The sequence below is a fragment of the Pteronotus mesoamericanus genome, unplaced genomic scaffold (assembly GCF_021234165.1).
Source record: "Pteronotus mesoamericanus isolate MK-2021 breed Mesoamerican mustached bat unplaced genomic scaffold, CSHL_Meso_final contig_101, whole genome shotgun sequence".
Taxonomy (NCBI): Eukaryota; Metazoa; Chordata; class Mammalia; order Chiroptera; family Mormoopidae; genus Pteronotus; species Pteronotus mesoamericanus.
This window is the reverse complement of record NW_026555001.1, coordinates 16225336-16248152: the sequence shown is the minus strand read 5'-3', so window position 1 is coordinate 16248152 and position 22817 is coordinate 16225336. Positions and strand designations below refer to the sequence as shown.

Here is a 22817-nt window from a genome sequence, read left to right as displayed (position 1 = left end):
GACACTTTCCTAGTATTTTGCCATAACATCCCATTGTTTGTTTATATCCCGTCTCCCCTGTGAGCTTCTTCAGGGCAGGAGTCATGTCTTACTCAGGTCTACAGTGTCAAGGCTTGCACAGTGCTAAGCACATAGCAAGTGCTCAATCAATGTTTGATGAAATAAAAAGAATCCTTGGGGTTGCCCCAGAGCGAGGTTCCAGGTCCCTTGCCTGGGCTCTCTCATCTCAGTTTCTCCTCCTTCAGTGGACTGACCCACACTCACTGCTGCAGAGTGAAAGGGCACAGCAGCAGGGTCTGGGCACCTGGGACACCTGGTGGGAGGGACAGGCTGGGTGTGAAGAAGGAGGAGAGAAGGCAGCAGCTCTCTCCCATACACCAGGACACCACCTAGTGCTGTGGGCCACAGGTGACTGGTCTTTCTAACTACCGGGGAATGGAGTCTTGAGGGACCACCGCCTTCTGGAACCCACTTGTCCACTCCAGCCCTGAGTCCTTGCACTTACCTTGGTCTGTTATGTAACTCCAGTGTTCTTCACTCTTTGCTACCTAATCAAAAGACACTAGTGCTCAAACTCGGTTACATATGAGGATCACTGGGGAGCTTTTAAGACTCCCAAATGCCAGGCCCATCACATTATCTTGGGCCCTTCCACTTGTGGCTGTGAGAATCCCAGGCCAGGCGCTCTAGGGGAGATCCAAGGAAGGCAGGCCCGGGCAACAACAGCAGGCATCCTGTTTCCTCCTGCCTGAGTTAGAGGCTGGGGACTAGGGTGGGGTGAGAAGCACAGGGCAAAGAACCAAGAAAAAGAAAGCCATTATTTTCTTTGTACCTACTGCATGCTGGGTTTTTCACATCTAATCCTCCTGAATAACCCTTCAAGCAATGGATCTCAAACTTCCATGTATATTAGAATCATCTTGCAAAAATCCCACTGCCCAGGCTATACCCTGCTGCCAGCCAATTAAACTGGAATGGGGACAGGGGATAGGTGGTGAGGTCCAAGCATTGGTGATTTTCAAAGACTCCCAAGTGATTTCAGTGTCCAGTCAAATCTGAGGATCACTGCTTTTTGAGGTCTCCTGAATCAGCATTATTTGGGGGCTTGTTAAAATGCAGAATCTCAGGCCCCACCAGACCTAGTGAATCCAAAACTGCATTGTAATGAGATCCCAGGTGACTTGAAGGGACATATTATTAGCACCATCATTTTTCCAGTGAAAGCTCAGAGAGGTTAAGTAATCCATCCAAGGTCACATCATGGCCATTAAATATAAATGGAGAATCCAGACCCAGGTTGGCCTGGCTCCAAAGCCCATGCTCTTTCTACTGCAGACATTGTGTTGAGTGCTTCGGGAAGCAGAAAAGCAGAACTTGCTTAAAAAAGAAGAGAAAAAAAAAAACCCAAACATGTTTCCAGCAAACATATCTGACTAATCTCCAAGGTCACTACAGTACATGGAGAAGCCACTGGCTAGACCTTTAGAGGTTAAAATGCTCCTGGCAGGGTTCTTCCTCAGAGGTTATTCAAAGTCACAGGGCACGTGAAGAGCCGGAGAAAGACAAGTACTTTCTCATAACAGAAAGGTGGATTAGCCAAAGGAAACAGAAATAAACAGGCCTCCGTTGAGATGGAAAAACGCTCACATGTTAAATGCTGGGGCTAATCTTCTTTAGAAGGCGTGCACTGGTGAAATTCCCAACTTCACTGATGCTCCCAAATCCTTCCTGAAGCGGGGGAAGGCTGTGTGAGCCGACAAAAATGGCAGATGAACTTCAGTTATAGTTTGACATTTTGGGAAAAAGGACTCCTAGTTCTACTCATTAAATGATAGCTATGAGCGATCGGTTATAAGCCAAAAGGGGTGGGAAGGCTGAGGAGAGAGTCGATGTCTATTGTTCCCAGAAGACATTGGCTTAATATGCTGCCACAGCTGAAAGAGCCAACAGCATCTGGCCAGCCACCATCATGGAGGCTGTTTAGAAGCAAAACAAAAATCATTCTATCCTAATATAAAGCCACGATGCAGCTGAATCTGGAGTACTGTGCACAGCTCCCTCCCTGCATCTCCAGGGACGCAGGGACTCGGAGGAGAGGGAGGAGGAGAGGGAAGATCCAGAGTAAGGCAGCTAAAACCAGAGAAGGGCTATTCTAAGAGACTTCAAAAAATAGGCCTCTTCGCTCTGCAAAGACAAAGGAAGGTTAAGAGAATAGGCCTGGAAACTCTACCATCAAATCAGGTGTGAAAAGCAAAGAGCCAGGCTTTTCCAATCAATCCTGGTGCATTGAGTAAGAGCTTATATCTTGAGATTTTAGGATAAATAAAGGGAAGTTCAACTGTGTACAGAAGGTAATATATTTATGGAATCTGATATCTCCAGAGCATGTCATTATACTTAGTAGTTTATTAAGGAATTCTGGGGGTACATTTTTAACCTTTTATTGTCTTCCTCTCCTTTCAGAAAAATTGCACTAACATCAAAATGACCACTGAAATAATATGAGAAAAGACTTTCATATTTTTTATCACCATGGCTAATCAGCTTTTATTATTTTCCTTGTTTTTTCCAGATTTTTCATATGCATACATCTTTTTTTTTTTTTACATCTATAGACATGGTATAAATACAAGCTTATGTTCTGCTACTTCCACTTTATCAAATATCTCAAGCATGTCTGTTACCTCCATAATGTTTATAAGTTTAATGACTGAATAATATTTAGAGTGGATAATTTATAACATATTTAATTAACCTGAATTGTAATATTGTTATTGGCTGTTTGTGATGTTTGCTGTAAACACCTTTGTGCATATAATTTTTTGTGTTTTAGATGACTTTCTTGGAAGGAAATTTGAAGAGTGGATAAAAGGTTACGAACATTTTGGGTGTCTTAGAACATGCTGTCCAGTGACCTTTCTAATGGTTTATACCACTTAAACAACTGCCAGCAATAATAATGGGACCATTTTTATGAGAATATGGTATGCATGAAGGGTTATTATTTTTAAAATCGTCTATAAGAAATTTAAAATCGAGCCACTCCATTTATTTTCTGTTCTCTATACCTTTGAGGTCTCGTGGAACTCTGACCTCCCCCTTCACAATATACCCTTTTATGCTTTTTCGGGTGATTTTTAAGTGAGACAGTGGACCTCTGATTCAAAATTGTTTATTCAACCTGCACTTTCTCTAGCTGCCCACATGTAGTCCCATGTTCTTACTCAAAATCCTGCCTGGCAATATCCAAATGGGTTTAAGGACTGGGTAACCAACCCATTTGGACATTATGAGGCAGAATTTGAGCTGCTAATCAGGCCTGGAATTTGACGCATCAGCCAAGACGACCAGGCTCCCAATTTCTAACCCTCCTCTCACCCCCATCGCCATGACCCGATTCCCAGGGCTGGCTTCTGTGCTGGTTCTTGCTAATCCCCCTTCGTTATGTGCCTCCTCATTGCACCTAGATTCCTGTTTCAGAATCTCTCTCTCCAGCTGAGCCTTGGGCTCCACGAAGAGAATTCCTGGATGATGCCTGACTGCCCATTACCACCCCATTCTGTCTGTTCACTGCCCCTGTGCCTCTCTCCTGCCCCACCGGAACCCAGCACACACGTGGTCTGAGTGACAACTGAACTGGCCTTATCGGTGACTCGCCAAGTCTTGCCCACTCGCCAGCCCACGCTGTCAGCCCAGCTTGCCTGACAGAACCTGTATTGTGCTCGAAGAGGGGGCTGGCTCTGGCACGGAATCGGCGGGTGGGCCTCAATCCAGGTGCAAGGTCTCAGCCCCCTTGGTCCTAGCCTCAATTCATGCTGTCGGCGTCACCCCCACGCTCTGAAATATGTCATGCATGAGCTTCAATGCTCTGAAACAGGGTTTTGTTTTTGGTTTTTGCTTTTGCTTTTCATTTTCCCCATTTCTCTGAGGATACCATCTCCTCCTTTTCTTTAGAGTTCCCTGTCCTTAACGATCACCTATGGAGGGCAGGGGGGACAGAAGTGCCTCAGACACATAGGCCTACTTCAGGCTGAGGGTACTAAGCAGAAGGGCTAGGAATATGGGGTTTCCAGTCCCCAGAAAAAGGCTCTCTCGAGCTCTGAGCTGCCTGAGCTAATGCTTCCTGTGTGATCTCTCAGAGCAAAGAAGTACAGGTGGGTGGAGCCTGTGGACAGACCTGGGTTGGTCCTGCTGGTTCTAAATAAGTCCAATGTAGCTAAAAGGCCAGCAGAGGCGGTAGGGGAGGGAGAGACAGGCTGGGAGCTCCAGGACACCATGGTCTCACTATGGAGAGAGGGATATAAATCACAGGGTAGCTAAGGTGACCTCAGAAAGACGTCAACCCCAACCCCCTTGGCTTTATGGATGAGGAAACTGAGACCCAGAGCCTAGAGTTCATAATCAAGGAATCTTTAAGTGTATTTGCTCCTTTATTGACTATGCGCTTCCCAGATAATTTCCCAATTTGATCAGAGTCTTGATTCTAGGTATTAGAGGCAGGTCAGCTGCTATCACAACTAATAGTCAAGATCACCATAGGGACAATGTCCACTTGCAGACAGAGCTTGGGATATTCAGAGGCTCACCTTTTCATATTTCAGGAGTTACTGGGGCATATATAAAACCAGAAGGTAAAGGAAAAAGGCCCCAGTACTCATTAAGTGCTGATGCGGAAATCCAGAACAGAGACAGCCAGGCCCAGCAAGTGACTTTTCTGAGAAGATACTATCAAGTATAATTTTACAAGGACAGAGAAGCCACAGAGGCTTTGCCCTGCCACTGCCACCTAATCTATGACATTTTGCAGGAGACAGGAATCTCAGATGCAAATTGCCATGTGCCTGCAGCTACACTAGGTGACTTACATTAATCGTCCTATTTAATTATCACAAGAACCTTATGAGATAACAAGTATGATCCCCATTTGACAGAAAAGAAATCTCAGGCTCAGACAGGTGAAGTGACTTGCTCAAGGTTATGGTGCCAGTAAATAGCAGAATTTATATTTGAACACCAGCTTCCTAATTCTAAGTCCAGTGCCGTTTTCCCTTTTCCACAGCCTTCTCCCGGGTTCTGGCAGGAAGGCACCTTAGAAGAAGCAGCATTTGGTATTTGCACCTCTGCCAGCTAAGGAACCACCAGGAAAGCTCCACGCCCCTTTTCTTTCTCTTCCAGGCAGGGCTGCTGAGGATGCTTCTGTCTGTGTGAGGCCCTCACACCATGTGCCTGGGGGGAGGCTGTCAGTATCACCAGCATCCCCAAGGGAAGCAAAACCTGGACTGCTCATGGGAAGGGCCACCTCACAAGTTCCGTGATGAAATGACATACAGAGCACTGGACATGACAGCCTGAGTACTGGTCACACTCTGCCACCCTGTTTGCTACCAAATGTAAGGCATCAGTCCCTGGACTTCAGTTTTCTCATCTGTAATGTGGGGACAATCCCCACTACCTTGTAGGCTTTGGGTGAGAATCGTGAGCTAGGTAATAGTTGTGAAAGTACTTGGTAAATGATAAAGTAATCAAACATCAGTGGTTTCAGTATCTGACATTTACCCACCACTTATCACAAAAAGCAAAACAAACAATTAGCGCAACAGCTTCTTAGGAAATACAGCTACTCTACCATTACAGTCCTATTTCTCCTTTGGTGGCTCCCTGGTTGTAGACCCTGAGAAACCAGCAGTAAGGGAAAAAGAAATTAAAGAGGCAGTGGCTAAGGGAAGAAGAGTGTTATTTTTGGTGATTCTCTGACACAAATCAGGAGGCTAAGTCTGAGTTTCCTGCTTGAGCCTCCTTGGATGGCTCAAAATACATCGATGACTAGTCTTTCAGATGGTAGGAAGTCTGTCGTCAAGAATAGAGAACAATTAGAGACCAGGAAACATATGGGCTGCAGAGTGAGTGAGCTGGACTCTACTCCAGCCTCATACTATACAGGCAGGGTATGGATGCCCAGAGCGCTTCAGTGCACCTTGGGGAAAAGCAGGAAGAGAAAAGTCAGCCCATCTACTTCAGTGAGAAAAGCATGAGCGCCTCAGGTCTGATCCTGACCTTCATTCTTTCTCCCCTCATCCCCTCACTTTGCCGTGTTCTAGGAGGTTTCTCTTCAGCACCAGGGATGCAAATCCAGCCAGACACACAAGGTCAGAACTGGGTAAGACCTAAGGATCAGAGAGTGCAGACTCAGCGTTTGACAGGGTCCAGAGGGCTTAGGTGGGTAGTCCTGGGTCGCACAGCCTCCAGCTCCCAGGCAATGCTGGGTCATTTCTCCAGCCCTCCAGGCTCCCCGTTCAGACGGTCCTCTGACCCTGGGATCCTGACTCACTGCTTCTAAGGTGAATCAGCAAATGGTGCAGAAAGCAAGGAAACATCTTTTGATTATTTTTATAGTCCCTGGGAGGGGCTCTGACTTGTCCAAGGTCACAGAATTACCAATAACTGGGTGTCATTGAGTATCATTATCAACCTTGGTTCTCCCTCAGTTATTCATGACCTTTAAGCCAATCTTCCAATCAGGTATTAACACATTTGTTTTGAGACTTTTATTAGTTTATTGATTTTGCGAGAAAGAGAGGGAGAGAGAGAGAAACATCAATTGGTTGTTCCACTTATTTATATATTCATTGGTTGATTGTCATCTGTGCCCTGACTGGGGATCAAACTTACAACCTTGGAGTATCAGGATGATGCTCTAACCAACTGAACTAGCTGGCCAGAGCTAACACATTTGTTTTTATAAGTTTTCTCTTTTAAAAGATTTAGATTAGTTTTTTTTTAATTAACAAAGTAACATATGCTTGCTGTAAAAAAGAAAAGAAAAAGATAAAAATTTAAAAAGGCATAAAGTAAAAAGTAAAAGCACCCCCTCCCTATTGAAATCTTTAGAGATAACCACTATTAGTGAGTTCTCATGATCCTCCTAGAAACTTTAATTTCAAAACAAAGTTAACTCTACTGATTTATGTTCTTGGCCATGGATACTCAGAAAGATTTGTTGATTACAGGACTGAGCGGTGCTCGGCTGAGGTCAGAGGCTGGGGGTTTGCATCATACAGAAAGACAAGTGAGTTAGGCACCTCAGCAGCCAAGAGTTCCCACTGGGGCTTATTAGGCAGGGATATGGCATAAATCCTTCCTTTCTGAGTCGGTACTACAGTGTGGGGGGGCGTTAAGATCATGGGCTTTGAGTCAGGCAGACACAGGCTCATATTCTGGCCCTAACACTTCCTAGGCACGTAACTGTGGATTGTTTCTTCCTTAATGTGCCTCAGTGTCCTCATTTGTCACATGGAGATAAAATAGTATTACTTCATGGTACTACTGTGAGGATTGAATAAAACAAGGAACAGAACAGAGCAGAGTGCTTGGCATTCAACACACACTAAAGAAATGGTAGCTACCATTATAATTACCACTGCTATTATTCTGCTGACCCACCTCAAGCAGAAAGCCTAAATTACCTACTGCTGCAGAAACAATTCAACCCAGGGCCTGGTACTCCTCTGTTGAGTACATCTGGTGGCGAGGGAAACAACTAGAAAGTAACTCTTTAGTCTGACCAGGAGTTAATGCCCAGATATGTCTCCAGATTATCAAAAATTCTGAACATACCAAACCACAGATGCAGGTGCCCCTGTATGCTCTGAGCACTAGGTTCTGCCTTGCACAGCCCACAGGGCTGATGGATCTATGGAAAGAGGAACCATTTTCTTATCTACTCAGACAGGCCACCAGGTTCGGCAGCTCTCCGAAGTGCCCCAGGCTGGCCAGGCACTGCAGGCTGGCAGGGGTGGCCTTCTTTAGCTGAATTCCAGGCCCTTCCTCCTAGTCCTCAGTGCACAAAGGAAACATTATTACAGCCACTTCATCCAATCTTGCACCATCCAGGGGCTGAAAATGACTAAGGGCAATATGATAATACACTCCTCCACCCAACGCACATCCGGAGAAACCCAATGCTGGACCAAAAGGCCAGCTGAGCCTCCACATAACCTGAAGCCCAGAACCTTTATGGAAATGTATTAGTTTTATGTACTTCTTGCTGGTCAAATCTTTAGAAAGTGCCCCGAGCTCATGACAATTCTGTTAACTGATCACACAGCCAGGGATAGGAAGAAATATAAGTCACTGCTTCCATCAGTGTCAAGAGGCAACGGACTTTGACCTAGAGGCCAGACCCAGCTTGGAGCATTGGTGGTCACTTATTATCATGAGGCTTTTCTCAAGGATCATGGATGACTCAGATGGGGTAGGGATGCACACAATCCCTTGATCACCCAGCCCCATAAATCTTACAGTGTCTGGCATGGGGCTGGTGTCCCTGGGGATATGGGAATGGAACCAAACCAGCTTTGGGAAATTAGATGCTCTCTAATATTATTGGGGAGTCTTTGGAAACTGGGTACAGCCCTATTTGGAGATTACCATCAAGGTCAGGACAGTGGGAGAACATGGAGTATTTAACACTCTCCTCTATAGTACGTTCTCTCCTAATTGGGGTTTCTTCTCCCCAGAAACCTTGCTGTGTACCCTTTTACCCACTCTCTCTCCTTCTCCCTGACTCTCTGACTCCATTTCTCTTTCTCCTCTTTACTAGCCTCCTCTATTTCTTTCCTGTCTTTCCCCTCATTTTCTTCTCTTCTTCACATTGTCTTTCTCTAACTGGCCATAATAGAAAGCTGAAAATATATCTTTTATTATTGGTTGGATACATACATTAACATTTAAGCCTTCCAATTTTAATTTTCAAAAGATAAAATATTTTATGTTTTACCCTAGGAAATGTTATCTTAACAATTGAGGACTTTTAAAAGGAGGGAACTTCGACTATCACCTGGTTCAATGGCTTTTTTGACACATGAATCCCTTTAGAGTACCTCTGACATTCAGTTTCTCCTTGAACACTCAGAGGGATGGGAGCCCACTGCCTCCTAAAACAGCCCAATTCCAATTGGTAAAAAGTTCTCTTTTTTTTTTTAAACTCAGATTTTAGTTTTTTATTTTTAGAGAGAGGGGAAGGAGGGAGAAAAAGAGGGAGAGAAACATCGACTGCTTGCCTCTCCCATGCCCCCACCTGGGGATCTGGCCCACAACCCACACATGTGCCCTGGCAGGGAATTGAACCAGCAAGCTCTAGGTTCACAGGCTGATGCTCAGTCCACTGAGTCACACCAGCCAGGACTAAAAGTTCTTCTTTATATTGAGCTGAATCTACTCCCATAATTCCCTGATTATCAGGACAACCTAGGATAACAACAGTGCAATTAGCAGAAGAGCAGTGAGGACCATGTTAGATTAAAAGGATAAGCGTAGACCAGGGGGCTGTGAGGTTCTCCTATTGGAGTAGTTTGCTTGGGCAGTTAGAGATATAGTGCAGCCAGGCTAAAATGTGATGTGTTTGACATATGAGGAAGATGGCCAAGTGAAAACATCCATTAGACAGTTGGGGCACTAACAAACAGTTAGTACTTACTGAACACTTATATGCCAGGAACTATGCAAAGTGCTTTAATACCCATTATCTAATTTCGTCCTCTCAATAACACTATGACATAGGAACTGGTATTAACCCATTTTACAGATGAAGAAACTGAGTTCTCAGAACTAGTAAGTCACTAAACCCCTGAATATAGCCCCTCTACAAAATAAGGTTAGCAGAGAGGCCAGAACAGGAGACCTCAATTAGGGTCGTTGACATGCAGGGAGAGAAGGCCAGGAACGGAGGGCCACAGGTCTCACTCGAGCCCTCTTCTCCTAAAGATGAGCCCTAATCTGCATTTCCAGTCTTGTGCTTGCTCCTAAACTCCACTGATATATCGTCATCTGCCCACTGGGTTTTGTCACCTTAGATTCAACACGTCTCCACCAGCTCCTGTCATTTTTCATCACCTTCCCAGAAACCAGTTCCCAACCTTAGATCCCTAATTCTTTAACTATAAAAGAGGATCAAATTTTGTGTCAAACCAACTTGGGCTCAACTGGAAGTGCCATACGCAAACCATGAGGCCTTGGGCCAGTTGCTGAACCTTAATGGGTCTCAGTTTTCTCATCCATGAAAGGGAAATAGTAACAAGACCTTTCTTGGAAGATGCTTTTGGGGACTATAATGAGACAGTTTGTATATAAGTGCTTGCACCTCGCAAGTGTTAGGTAAATGGGATCATTATTGTTATTACTGTTGTTTCTCGGGTTTAAAACTCCCTTTTTTACATACTCCTAATTCGATGCTGATAGGTGGGAGGAAGAAGAGGAACCCACAAAGGAGATAAAAAGTCAGTGCAGTCTGTGCTCCCTGCAGTAACCTCATCCCTCTGACTTCTGGGCCTGCAGGGTTTCTTGTCTACACCCACCACAGAGAGAGCTGGGCTCCTGCCAAGAAGCCCCTCTCTTCTCCCTCTAGACCTCCTTGCTTGCAGCCTTACAAGCAGGGCTGCTGCTTCTACCTGTCCCACTCGCTTCAGTTCGAGATGGCATTTTGTGTCACCTGCAGCCCTGGCCGCCCCCAAACACCCTCCTTTCCCTCAAAGTTTCTAGAATCAAAGTTTTAGAAATCATCTAGTCCAATCCCTCCAAATAAGTTTAAAATTAAAACTCATTTTTAAAAATGTCCTTGCATAATTAAATGTATGCCCAGTCTGAGTGCATTCACCAGTCGTTGTTGAGGTGTGTGCATTGTGCACAGACACTTGAGTTCTCACTGTGCAGAGCCACCCTCAGTGAGGGTCTGTCTGGGACTCTCCCCGCTCCCCTCCCTCACAGGCCTCGTAAGCTATCCAGCCCCTCAGAGATACGTATGGATGGCTAATGACTGAGGATAAACAGGGAACTGCCCCCAATCACAACCCCTCACATATCTGCACACCCTAACATTCCCCGAGGCCCATGGTAAAGATGAAAGGAGACTCTAAGGAGATAGGGATGGTGTTCGTACACTGGGAGGGGAGAACAAAGGGAACGGGGAGCCTGGAGGTGGCAGGCAGGAAAAGCAGGCGAGACAGAGGAGACAGACAGATGAGTCAGAGAGAGTGAATGAGGGCACTGGGTCGCATCAGCGATGGCTTAGCTGCCCCCAGAGGGGTAGTGTGAACTAAAAGAAGGCAAAGAGGGGAGGTGAGAAGGGGACTTGATGCCATCATTCAGAAAGTGGGAAACAGAACATGTTGTAGACGGGCAGCAAAAGCTCCGCTCATTTCTAGGAGGGACCCAAGCTCTCGCCTTCTGATCTGGTCTCACTTCTAGCCTCCTCAATCTTTCTTGCCTGGCTCTGCTCTCAGGACAGCAGGGTTATGGCAAGGACACTGGGATGGCAGAGGAAGGAAGGAGCTAAGCTAACAACAAAGATGTCAGCCTTGGAGATCACCAGACCCTGGCTTGGCAGACAGAAGCCACCCATGGCTGCTAATGCCCTCCATTTATTTGGTGCTTTCAGTATATTCCAAATGCCCTCACACTAATGATCTCATTCAGTCTTCAGCACAACCCTGCGAAATAGGCAGGCCTGGGATTATCTCCAACATGTTCCTCCCCTCTGTACCCCATGGATCCCTCAAAGAGCCCTCAAATTGTTTCCTCCATGGAAACGTCCAGCTTAGGAGCTATAAAGAGGTCCTCTCTCTAGGCGCCATTCTGGGCTTGTTGCTGCTGTCTATCCTGGGCTGGACCTGATGAGAAGTCACAGGATATGGAATCACTCCCCTTCTGGAATTTCCCAGGCACCCCTCCCCCTTCGCTTATATGTGAAAGCGTGGTACACAGTGACCATCTCACCCACTCCCCAGGGAGCTATGTCAGACTTCTCACTAGGCAAACGGAAACCTCAGGTCCAGAGAGGCAAAGGCCTTTGCCCTGAGTCACATAGTGAGCAAACATGGAGGGCTCTGTGATGACTTGGAAAGAACACAGGTGTAGGGAAATCAGAAAACCTGGGTTCCAGTCCTGGTTCCGTCCCTTATCAGTCACAGTCACCAAACAGTCACTCAACCTTCCTAGCCTTAGTTTTCATTAACTGTCAAATGGAAATAAAACTCATCTCTTAGAGCTGCTGGGAGGAGTATGAGATAAAGATGTCAAAGTGTTATACAAAAGTGAATTACTCTGATTATCAAGTAGCATAGGTAACATCAGGCTGTGGTATAATGGAAAGAGACTGGGCCAAACCCAGAGTCCTGGCTCTCCTTAACTCACCCATGTGGCCCCGGGCAAGTCCTGGACCCGGCTGTCCATGGCCCCTGCCAGCTGTAAGATGCGGCTCTGAGGGCTCTGCCTCTGGTACAAGGATTCTGGCATCCGCCTCCCTGATCCCTTGACTGTCCTATTATCTGTGCCCCACATTGTCTTACATCCAAGACTCTTACTGAGGGAGCCAGTCAGCTGCCAACAGTGGGAGATCCTATTGGAGCCTTTGCTCCATCCCCTCTTCCCATTTCCTCAGGGCTGAAGTGTGCTTCTGTACCCTCTTAGCCTCAGTTCCTCCCAGTCTTAAGGATGGGGTGGGGGTGGGGAGAGCAAGGAGTGTGGCAAGGGGGTGCTCGTGGTAGAGAAATCAAGGACAGATTGCCCATATAAGATTTCCCAGAGGAAAGCACCAGGCGGCCTGGATTCCCTTCCTCCTGGGGAGAACTGAATCTAACTGACCTGCCTTTAACATCCTGCTTCTCCCAGGATGGCCCCCAATGTGCCAGGCCCCTGATCCTTTCTTTGAGGAAGCAGCTCAGCATAACCATTGCTGAGCTCTCAGAGGTGAATTAAATATACTAAATATGCAAGGCTACAGTCACTGGTGCAGGTGCACATCCCCAAAACACAGACAATGGCATCCAGCCCATGGGTCACCCTTCCAGAGGCCACAGCTCTCCCCTTCCAGGCTGGGCTTACCTGCTCCCAGCCCACACTCCTGAGAGAAAATAAGAAATAGCAGGGTTTTTCTCTCCCTAGGAAGTGATCAGCTTATGGGTCCCTGTGTCCTTCCTCCAACCCTCAGCATTGAGGGTTCCAGGGACCTAAAAATGCCAGGGACATTGAGTTACAGCATCTGCATCACTAAAATGTAGCAGATCTGTGGCTGACCAGGCAAGGAGCCTCTGTAGCTTAGTCCCCACTTAAGGCCTGGGGGCTGCTACGGGGAGGGGACAGCTCAGGAAGGACACTGAGGCCTGATATCTCCCAGGGTAAGGGAGAATGGGCTCTTACTGGGGCAAGGCCTTGGTTTGAGGGCCAGTTGGTTTGCTGCTCAAATTAATACAGGTTAAAGAATGACCAGGTGGGAAAAGCCTCAGAAATCACCCAGGCCAATCTTCTGTTTTACAAAAAGAGAAACTGAGGCTTGAGGAAAAGAGGAAGCCGCTTACTCAAGGTCTCTCAATGAGCTATAGAATGGTTAGGCCTAGATTCGAGGTCTGCAGTGTAGAGCCCGGGGCTCTTCCCACCCTCCGTGTGATCCCTCAAATTTCCCTTTTAATGACAACATGTAATGGGGCCTGCCTGCAGGGGCCCAGGGGACCTTATTCACAGGAAGCAGAACCCATTCATAGTCCCACCTTGCCATCCAAGAACTGAAAGAGCTTGAGGCCCAAGGGTTCCCACTCAGCTCTGCCACTTCATAGGATGGTACCTTGATCATGTCCCTTCTCTGAGCCTTAAAATGGGGATTTAAGAACCAGTTCCCCAGATGGCTACTATAAGGATCAAATGAGATCGTGTATGTGGAGCATTTCATAAACTGTGAAGTGCTATTCAAATGTCAGAGATTGTTAAAATGGGGTGAGGTTTGAAGGTGCTATAGAGGAAGGTCACAGGTGAGCGGGCTATGAAGGAGGGAGAACCCATGACCCAATGAGGCCGAGGGTCTGCCTGCCCATCCCGTGGACCTGACTGATACTCGGGGCCGTCGGCAGAGACTGATATGTAGCAGGTCAGACCAGCCCAAACTCATCGGCTTGAGAGGCTGCCTGCCTGCCTTGCCGTGTGTGCGTGTGTGTGTGTGTGTGTGTGTGTGTATGTGTGTGTGTGTGTGTGTGTGTTGTATATATCTGCCCTCCTAGAAGCTCCTGAGAGGCTACCCTGGTATTTTCTTGGCTTTTCCAGGGCCGCATTTGGCAGGAGGGCACTGTATTGTATGGTGCTGGGAAAGGACACCTTGCTTCAGGCCAGCTCACAGTCCCACAAAGAAAAGCCTGCCAGCCCAGATCCCTCTGGGGACCTCCGGGTGCCCCTGCTTCCTCTGGGGCCCTTACCTTGTACTTGGCTGCAAGCAGCTCTGTGGCCTGCTGCTCGCGCCGCAGATCTTCCAGCATCTTCTCCTTCTCCTCCAGCAGCTTCTGCTTCTCCTCACTCACTAGGCTGCGGTCATCCTGGATGGCTGCCTTCTCCTCCTCCAGCCGTTCCTTCTGCTCCTGCAGGTAATTCTCCATGTTCTTGTCCAAGGCCGAGTCCAGGATGGGCTGGGGAGGACGGTGGTTGTTGTTGTTGTCATCCTCCTCTTCAGCCACCCAGGCCTCGATCACTGGCCCCTCAGGGTACCCGGCGGGGGCTGACACAGCCTTCTTCCTGCGGCTGCTCTTCCTCCGGAGCCGCTTCCCCAGCATCCCCTTCTTCTCCAGCTGGGCCTTCAGACGGGCGATCTCCTCCTGGAACTCCCGCAGTAGTGTGTCCTTAGGGTCCTCGTTCACCCGGGGCTTGTTCTTGATATTCTTGGCCCGGTTGGCGAAGCGCAAGGTAGAGAGGCTCTCATCGTAGCTGTGAGAAGCCGGCCCCAGCGTGGCCACCATGATGGTCTTGGCATTCCCCCCGAGAGAGTCCTGGAGCAGCCGGGTCAGCTTGGAGTCCCGGTAGGGGATATGGGTGCTTCTGTTGCCTGCCAGAGCAGCGATCACATTGCCCAGGGCGGATAGCGAGAGGTTGATTTTGGAGGCTTCCTTAGGTCTCTCTCCACCACCACTGCCCCCTCCACCGCCGCCACTACCTGTGGACTGTGTGGCAGCCCCTCCAGCTGTGTTGGGGCCCGCCTTATTCTGCCTCTCGCTACCAGCCAGGTCCACCAGGTTGAGCTTGCCCACACGGATGTGGTCCTGGCCATCCGAGCCGCGCTCACTGCACTCCACAGTGATGACGAAGATGGCGTGGGAGCGGGAGCTGACCTCATTCATGTGTGTGCTGCCCACTGCCCGGGTCTGGTTCCCCAGGTTCATCACATGCTCAATCTCCTTGACATTCTTGGTGACAAAGGAGGAGAGGTCCTTGATGTAGACACCTGTCTCTGGGTTTTCCTTCAGCTCCAGCCTCTTGCCGGGCTCCTTGGAGAGCAGGTCTCGAATCTCCTCCTGGTAGATCTCCAGGTAGGAGGCCCGGACCAAGTACTGCTGGTTCTGGGAGCGCGAGATGTGGGTGAAGATGTGCTCAAAGGCATTAGGGATGACCCCACGCAGCTCGGGCTCCACCCAGGTCCCTTGCATGGTGTAGGTCTTGCCAGTGCCCGTCTGGCCATAGGCAAACACCGTGCCATTGAAACCCTGAAGCACCGAGTCTACCAGGGGCCTCACGGTTTCATCATATAAGTCTGCCTGCTTGGAGCTGGCATCATACACGGCATCAAAAGTGAAGGTCTTGGGCAGCTCCCCCAAAGCAGCGCGGGGGTTCCGCAGGGTCACCTGGCCCAGTTTCACGTCCATGGTCAGGATTTGCTCGTGACCAGCAGCCTCTTCCTTCCGGCTGAGGGGGCGGCACCGGGCCACCACCTTCAGGGCCTCGCTAGCCTTGGTTTTACTGGCCATCTTGCTCCTGTCCTTCCTGCCCCAAGGCCCCCTCCGTAGCCTGGGCGGTCCTGCGGTCCTCCCTAGGTAGGAATCAGCGGGGCCAGCCCAGCCCCCAGGCGCCGCTCTTCAATCCGCATGCAGCCTCCTAGGGTGGGGATGCTGGGAGGTGGCCCGCCGCTGCTGCAGTCCGGGCCTCCTCCGCCCTCTGGTCCTCGCTGCACACCCTGGGCACGGAGAATTAAGCAGAATCGCCGGACAGCCGCGGGAGCCGCGCCGGCCGACCGGCAGTGCCCGGAGCCCGCCCCATGCTGGGGCAGAGGAGCCCGGCTGTAAACAGCTACGGCAACAATGAGATAAAAGGAAGAGGAAAATGGGATGGGGTGGGCGGCAGAGCAGTCTTCTCCGCCTCCTCCTCCTCCTCTAGGGATCCATGGCGGGGCGGCAGGTCCTGGGCGGCCGGGGGTCTTGGCCCTCCTGAGAGCAGAGGCTCACCTAGAGTCCTCCCCCCCAGCTGGGGGATCATTCATTGCAGCCAGCGCTGATGCTGATGCTTCTGCCTCCGCCTTCCCGGCCGCCGCCGGAGAATGAGAAAAACAGAAGGGGATGGGGCGGAGCAGCGGCGAGAGTGATGTTGCCGCGGCGCTGCGGCCCCAGCCAAACCCGGCTGGGGTGGGGCAAGGGGCGGGGCCGCGGGGCGGGAGTCGCGTGCCCGGCGCGGCCAGTGCGCCGGGCACAGGGGTGTACGGCCCAGCCGCACCTTGCAGACCCCTCCGGAATGACAAGCTCCGTTGCCGACTCAGGTCCTGCGGCCACCAGGCGGGTGCAGCGCAGCCACCGCCCGCCGTCACCCCACTGGGTCCAAGCATGCTGGGAATTGTAGTCCTGCCTTTGTTAACCCGGATCTGGCAGGTTGCTGCTGCCTCCACCAGTCCAGGAGGCCCCGCCCTCGCTGGCATGCAAACCCCGGAGTGACTGTTGAGGCTTCAGCCTATCGGGTGGGCTACCCACACTTGTTCCCTTCACAAACACCATCCCCCGTCTCTCCAATGCTCCCGCCTTTCTGTCTGCTGACAGGTACACGTCACCCCTCCCCTTCAGGGTGTCTCCAGGTACCCTAATTCCTAATCCTTTCCTCTCCCTACTTTGGTGTATTTCTACTTACTCCTCTCTCCTGGAACCACCTTCCAGTTGGAGGGTGGATTTTCTTCCTGCTGGATTTTCTTCTCACCTCCTCTCCGCATAAGCACCCCTCCATCTCCATCAGCCTCCCATATTGTGTAAAAGGCTCTCCATCTTCTTGCCTAACTTCCCAGCGTCCCCTCCAGCTACCCTCCTACGGAGAGTTACAGGTATTCATTCATTCCTTCAAACAGCACTTGCTAAACCCCAGGCACCATTCTAGAAGCTGGACTTTCCTGTCCTCAAGGAGCTCACACTCTAGGAACCATGTTTTGTTTCCTTAACTGGCTGCGTTGTGTCGCATCTTTGTGCCTTTGCTCAGAGGACCCTGTCTCCTTCTCTACTTGGTGCCCTGCCACTTGGGCAGTTCAAGCACCTCCTCTGTGAAGCCTTCCCTGATCAATGTCATTTCCATAACAGAAAGAGATACATAATTTGCATAAAACAAAATTTGGATTCCACTTCCAGTCCTGATCTCAATCCAACTATGTGACTCTGGGCAGTCACCTTGCCCCAGCCTTACTTTTCTCATCTTTTTAAAAAGATTGGAAAGGGGACAAGAAATAATATCTACTTCTCAACGTAGTTATGAGGCTCAAATGAAAAAAAATGAATCATACAATATTGCATCAATGAGAAGACTTATCTTTAAGCAAGCCCTTAATAATGCACGTGGCCTTGAGCATCCTGGATAGGCCAGGTCTATGCTTGGTGTTCCTCTTTGAGGTCATCATTTTTTTTTCCCTCTAGCATGCAAAGCAAGTATAATTCCTCAAGTCCGAGGACCAAGCCAGTATCCAATCCATGTTCCAATCTGCAGAGGGGAGCTGAATCTGTGGGCTGAGCCCTAGTTGTCCTTGCGCTTTATATGAGATCCAGACAGAGGAGGTGCTGTTATCTGAAACCTTGAGGCCATTCTTAATAGAGGTGCCAAAAGAATCTGTCCACACATTTTCAGTCATGTTATCCCCTAGAGGGCCTAACCATTTAGTTCTTCCACTGTGCAGAACGTGTCTTCTTACTTCTTCCCCATCTTCAAGTCCCTAGGACCTAAATGCCAGCTCACCTGGAAGCTGAGGCTTAGCCCAGTTCTGCAATTTCTTGGCCTTCCTCAGCTGTCTCTTGATCAAGCTTGACTGCTTGTGATTAACTTGGCTTCTGGACAAATTAGTGGGTGGAGTTTTGGCTTTACAGACCAACCTCTTTTGGCTCTGGCAACCTGACTCCTGGATGGGTGATTTGGTTCTTGCATTATCTTCTTGTTGCACTTGGCTTTGGTTTTTGGACTACCCTTTCTCTGCTTTGATTAACCCGCCTGACTCTACAGTGCTGGATAAAATGGATCCCAGCCCTGATCTCTCCAGCCGGTGCCACCACCTGGCAGAGCACTTGCTCAGATCCTCCCTTCTAGGAGGGACACTGGATCCCAATTGCTTACAAGATGTGTGGCCTTGCATAAGTTATTAAACTTCTGAACAGCTACTTTCTCAGTGGGAAAGTGAGGATAAGAAAGCTTCCCTGACTCACAGGGATTACACGAGGATTAAGTGAGATAATGTATGTGAAAACTCCCAGGGCATAGAAGATGTTTAAAAAATTGTAATTTTCCTTCCATTTGTCCTTTGCATTCAGGTCATTTACATAATTTGTCTCCCTTTTCAGCATTGTCTTCAGCCATCCTTCCTCCCCATACCCTCTTACATACTCAAGTTTCCAGCTATTCTGGTTCGCTTAAAAACATAAGAGTTTTTCATGTCTCCATACCTTTGCTCATGCTGCTTCTTGGCTGCAAATGTCCTTCTATCTTTGTGCCTGCCTACAGAGCCTCACCTTTTATTAATTCCACAACTCACTCTTACATGGCTTCTACTCCTATAGAGATTTCCCTTACCAAGGACATCAGTGAACTCCATGGCCAGTTCTAGTGGGCCCCTTTTAATGGGATCATTTGACTCTCATTGCCTATGGTTTCCATGACCCTGCACTTTTCTGGTTTTCTTCCTACAGCCCCTAGGAGTTCTGGTTGTTCAATTTCAGTCCCCTTAACTGGTTAATCTCACTCAACCCCAACATTAAATGTCAGAGTTCACTACAGCTAGGTCCTAAACCCTATTTTTCTTCCAATGCCACCCTCTGGTGATCACTACAGCTTATGGTTTCAATTATTGTCTAAATGATTCCTAAATTTGTATCTTCAGTCCAGACTTCTCTGGGTTCCAAATTATATATCCAATTCTCAAATGGACATAGCCACTTGGATAGCTCCCATGCATGTGAAATTCTACTTGTTCAACTGAATTTGTCATCTTTCCATCCACACCTGGTCCTCTAGGAATGGTCCTTAGCTCTATAAACAATTCTTTCCACACCCTCAATATATTCATTCAAACACCAAATCCTATCAACTGAAATTCCTAAGTATTTCTCAGATCTATCAGCTTCTCCAATTCCAATATCATGATCCAAGCCATTATCTTCTTTGGCCTGAGCTCCCACATTAGGTCTTCCCAGGTGTGCTCTTATCTCTACGCATTCATTCTCTATAAAGTAATCTTTTAATAGCACTTGACTGATCACATCACTCCATTGTTTCCTTTCAATGCTTCTCATTATTCTTGTTTTAAAAAGTTGTATTTATTTATTTTTAGAGAGAGGACAAGGGAGGGAGAAAGAGAGGGAGAGAAACATCAATGTGTGGTTGTCTCTTGAACACCCCGCACTGGGGATCTGGCCCGCAACCGAGGCATGTGCCCTGACTGGGAATTGAATCGGTGACCCTTTGGTCCGCAGGCCAGCACTCAATCCACTGAGCCACACCAGCCAGGGCCCTCACTGTTCTTAAGGTAAAGTACAAATCATTAACGCAGCCCCCAAGGCCCTACATGATCTGGTACCTGCCTTTGTCTCCTGTCACATCTCATGCCTTTCTACCTTGTTCTCTAGGCTCTCATTACAGTGACCTTCTTCAGCTCCATTCCAACTTCCTAACACAGGAAGTGTTACATATTCTCTTTCTGCTGCATAGAACATTTATCCTTTTCATCTTTGCCTAGACACCTGCTCTTCATCCTTTGGCTCTCAGCTTGAATGTCACTTCCTAAGGGCACCTTTCTTGACTTTTCCATATAGTTTATGTCTGTCCTATGTTCTCATTATTCCCTCCATTTCTTTAATAGAAATTAGCATAATTATAATTAAATTGATATTCACCCACATCCTCTGTTGTTCTTTGGAAACATTCAGTTTTGTATCCGCAATGACTAGTCTAGTTCCTAGCACATAATATGTGCTCAATAACTATTTTTATAGACAAATGAAATGAAAGCCCCTTATGAATATCATCTTTCTGGGATCTTTCTTTGGCTCCCCTGAGTCTACCTTTTAACTAATCTTTCCTTTCCTCATGATCCTATTGTTCATGGTTTAATTAGTCTTATAAGGACTCATCATAGTGTGACGTGTACTATGGTTAACTGAGTATGTCTCTCTCACTATGATGTATACTCCCCTGAGGACAAAAGCTGTGGGTTTTGTCATTGTGCCTCATTTACCCATACCTGGCAAAGTACCAAATACACTTTAGGTAATCAATATCAGTTGCTAAGCAAATTAATGAATGTTCTAAGACCTTCAGGGCAAGAAAATGGGAAGACAAAAAAGTAACAGTAATAAACTCTTATACAATATTTGTAGAATGCTTTACAGTTAATAGTGTATTAACACATATATTATCCACGTGATCCTCATGTAAACCCCAGGAAAAGGGAAATATTAATACTCCCTCATTGTAAAAAGGACTCAAAGCTTCAAGCTACTTAAATGACTAAGGAAGGAAACCCAGCCACCAAGTGGCACAGTCAACCTTCAGACTCCAAACTTGCAACCCTGGGCAGAGGGGTAGGCCTTGCCCCTAGATCATGGGGAGAGTTTACCATGGAGATGGCAGAACAGTGGCTTCTTAGTCCTGGTAAAATGACAATTTCACTGGAGTCCGGGCTCACCTTTGGCTTGGTAGAAGTAAGAAGCTTCCTTCGCTGTTTTTACTTTGACAATGATAGTTCTTTTTTCCCAGGGGATTTCTACAACAGCCTCTTTTTCCAGTATGGTCCCAGTTATAGGGTGAAATTATACCAAGAAGACAGAGTTAGCTCTTTAGTAATCCTAGGGCCTGCAAATTTTCAGATACAAGTAGTAGTTCAGGATTTGGGTTTACCTTGTAAAACCAGGTTCTGCCAGCAGAGGGAGACATGAGTATGTGACAGAATCTGGGCTCTCAATCACTGTGACATCTAATTCAAGAGACCTTCCCAGCTGTGTCCAAATCTAGATTACTAATAGCTCCTCCTTTCCCAACAGTGTAGTTTCCCCCTTTCTCTTATGTAAAATTTCTCCTGAATGGGATTTGAGTTAACTTCCCATCCCCTCCCCGAAAAGAAGAATCCGAATGTTAAAAATGCACTGTCCTTTTCAGTTTTATTGAGCACCTAATAGGGGGGCACAGGTGTTTTATTTAACCTCCACATTGACCCATGTGGCAGTACTGCCCAGCCTCAGGAGTCTCTTCTCTTCTTTACTTCCTTTGACAACTAGCATTTGCTTTTTTTAAAAAAATCATGTTATCATATCCATCTATGAAAATATTGTCTCCCCAACTGGATTTCTTCTCCTTTGCTATACTTAAGTTTCTCACTATAAAATTTAAGAACATATTTTGAAGAGCTTTCACTATACTATTTACAGAATTGAGTATCCTAATATTTTAAAATATTATACACATCATCGACTCCACTTTTATTCTACATGCAGTCCATCAACGAATACTATCTGGGTCCTGCCTACAAAAATCTATTAGTCCTGACTCCAAAACACAGTGTGCCACCACCACTGCTACCCTAGTTCATGCCACCTTCGCCTCGCACCTGGACATCACAGTAGCATTTTAACAAGAATCCGTGCTTCCACCTCCCCGCAAAGCCCCATTCTTCCTATTCCACAGAACAGCCAGTCTTCCTTCTAAACCATAAATCAAACGCCACTCCCTGCTCTCCACCTTCCAATGCCGTCTCCTCATCTCTCCGAATAAAATCCAAAGTCCTTCACCAGGGCACCTAGCCCTTCCATGACTGGGTCCCTGGTCACTTCTCCCATTTCATGCCTTCATACTCTCCCCTCCCCTCACTCTGATCCAATAACACTGCCTCCTTGTTCTTCGGACCTGCCAGGCACATTCCAGTCTTGGGGCCTGAGCGCTGGCTCCTCTGCCTGCAGGCTTTTTCTCCCAGGGCTGCTTGTGGTTTCTCTCCCTCCCTTCATTCAGCTGCGTTTTCAAATGTCATCTCCTCAGACAGCCTTTTTGACCACACCTCCTAAAATATCTCATCTCTCTCTTACTCTTACTATCCTTACTCTACTTTATTTATTCATAGCACTTGCCCCAATGTGACATTCTACGTGTTTCTATATTTGTTTATGGATTACCTGTCCATTAGAATGCAAGCACCATGACAGAATTTTATTCTGTATTCCAGTGCCTGGAAATAAGACCAGTTCATCATAAGCCTCCAGGAAACATCTGTTTAATGAATAGATGAATGCATGAACTTATTAACAGCCTTCATAATCATCATTATGAATGAATTCTTCACTTAATGTAAATTATTTGTATTGTGAAATATTAGGTTAAACCATATGAAATCATCATTTTGTAGATTTAAAATGGGTGAGCACTGGCAATTTCACGTATTTTGGTCAAATGAAACACACACTCAGGAAGTTGCGTTACATAAATACACAACTTAAAGAATTATTACAAAACAACATCCCTGTAGGAGGGTGGGGTGAGGTAGGAGGGGGGATGAATGGCGACAGAACACTTGACTTGGGGTG

General features: G+C 47.5%; 1 protein-coding gene across 2 annotated transcripts in view; it reads right to left on the bottom strand.

Moving 5' to 3' along the window:
* KIF3C (kinesin family member 3C) overlaps positions 1-16320 on the bottom strand; it is a 33734-nt gene extending 17414 nt beyond the window's left edge. For both annotated transcript variants that reach the window (XM_054568893.1, XM_054568900.1), the window contains exon 1: positions 14235-16320. In XM_054568893.1, coding sequence (XP_054424868.1) covers positions 14235-15770 — 1536 coding nt within the window. In that variant the 5' untranslated portion in view covers positions 15771-16320. The remainder of the gene's footprint in view (positions 1-14234) is intronic.
* Positions 16321-22817: the final 6497 nt, after the last annotated feature.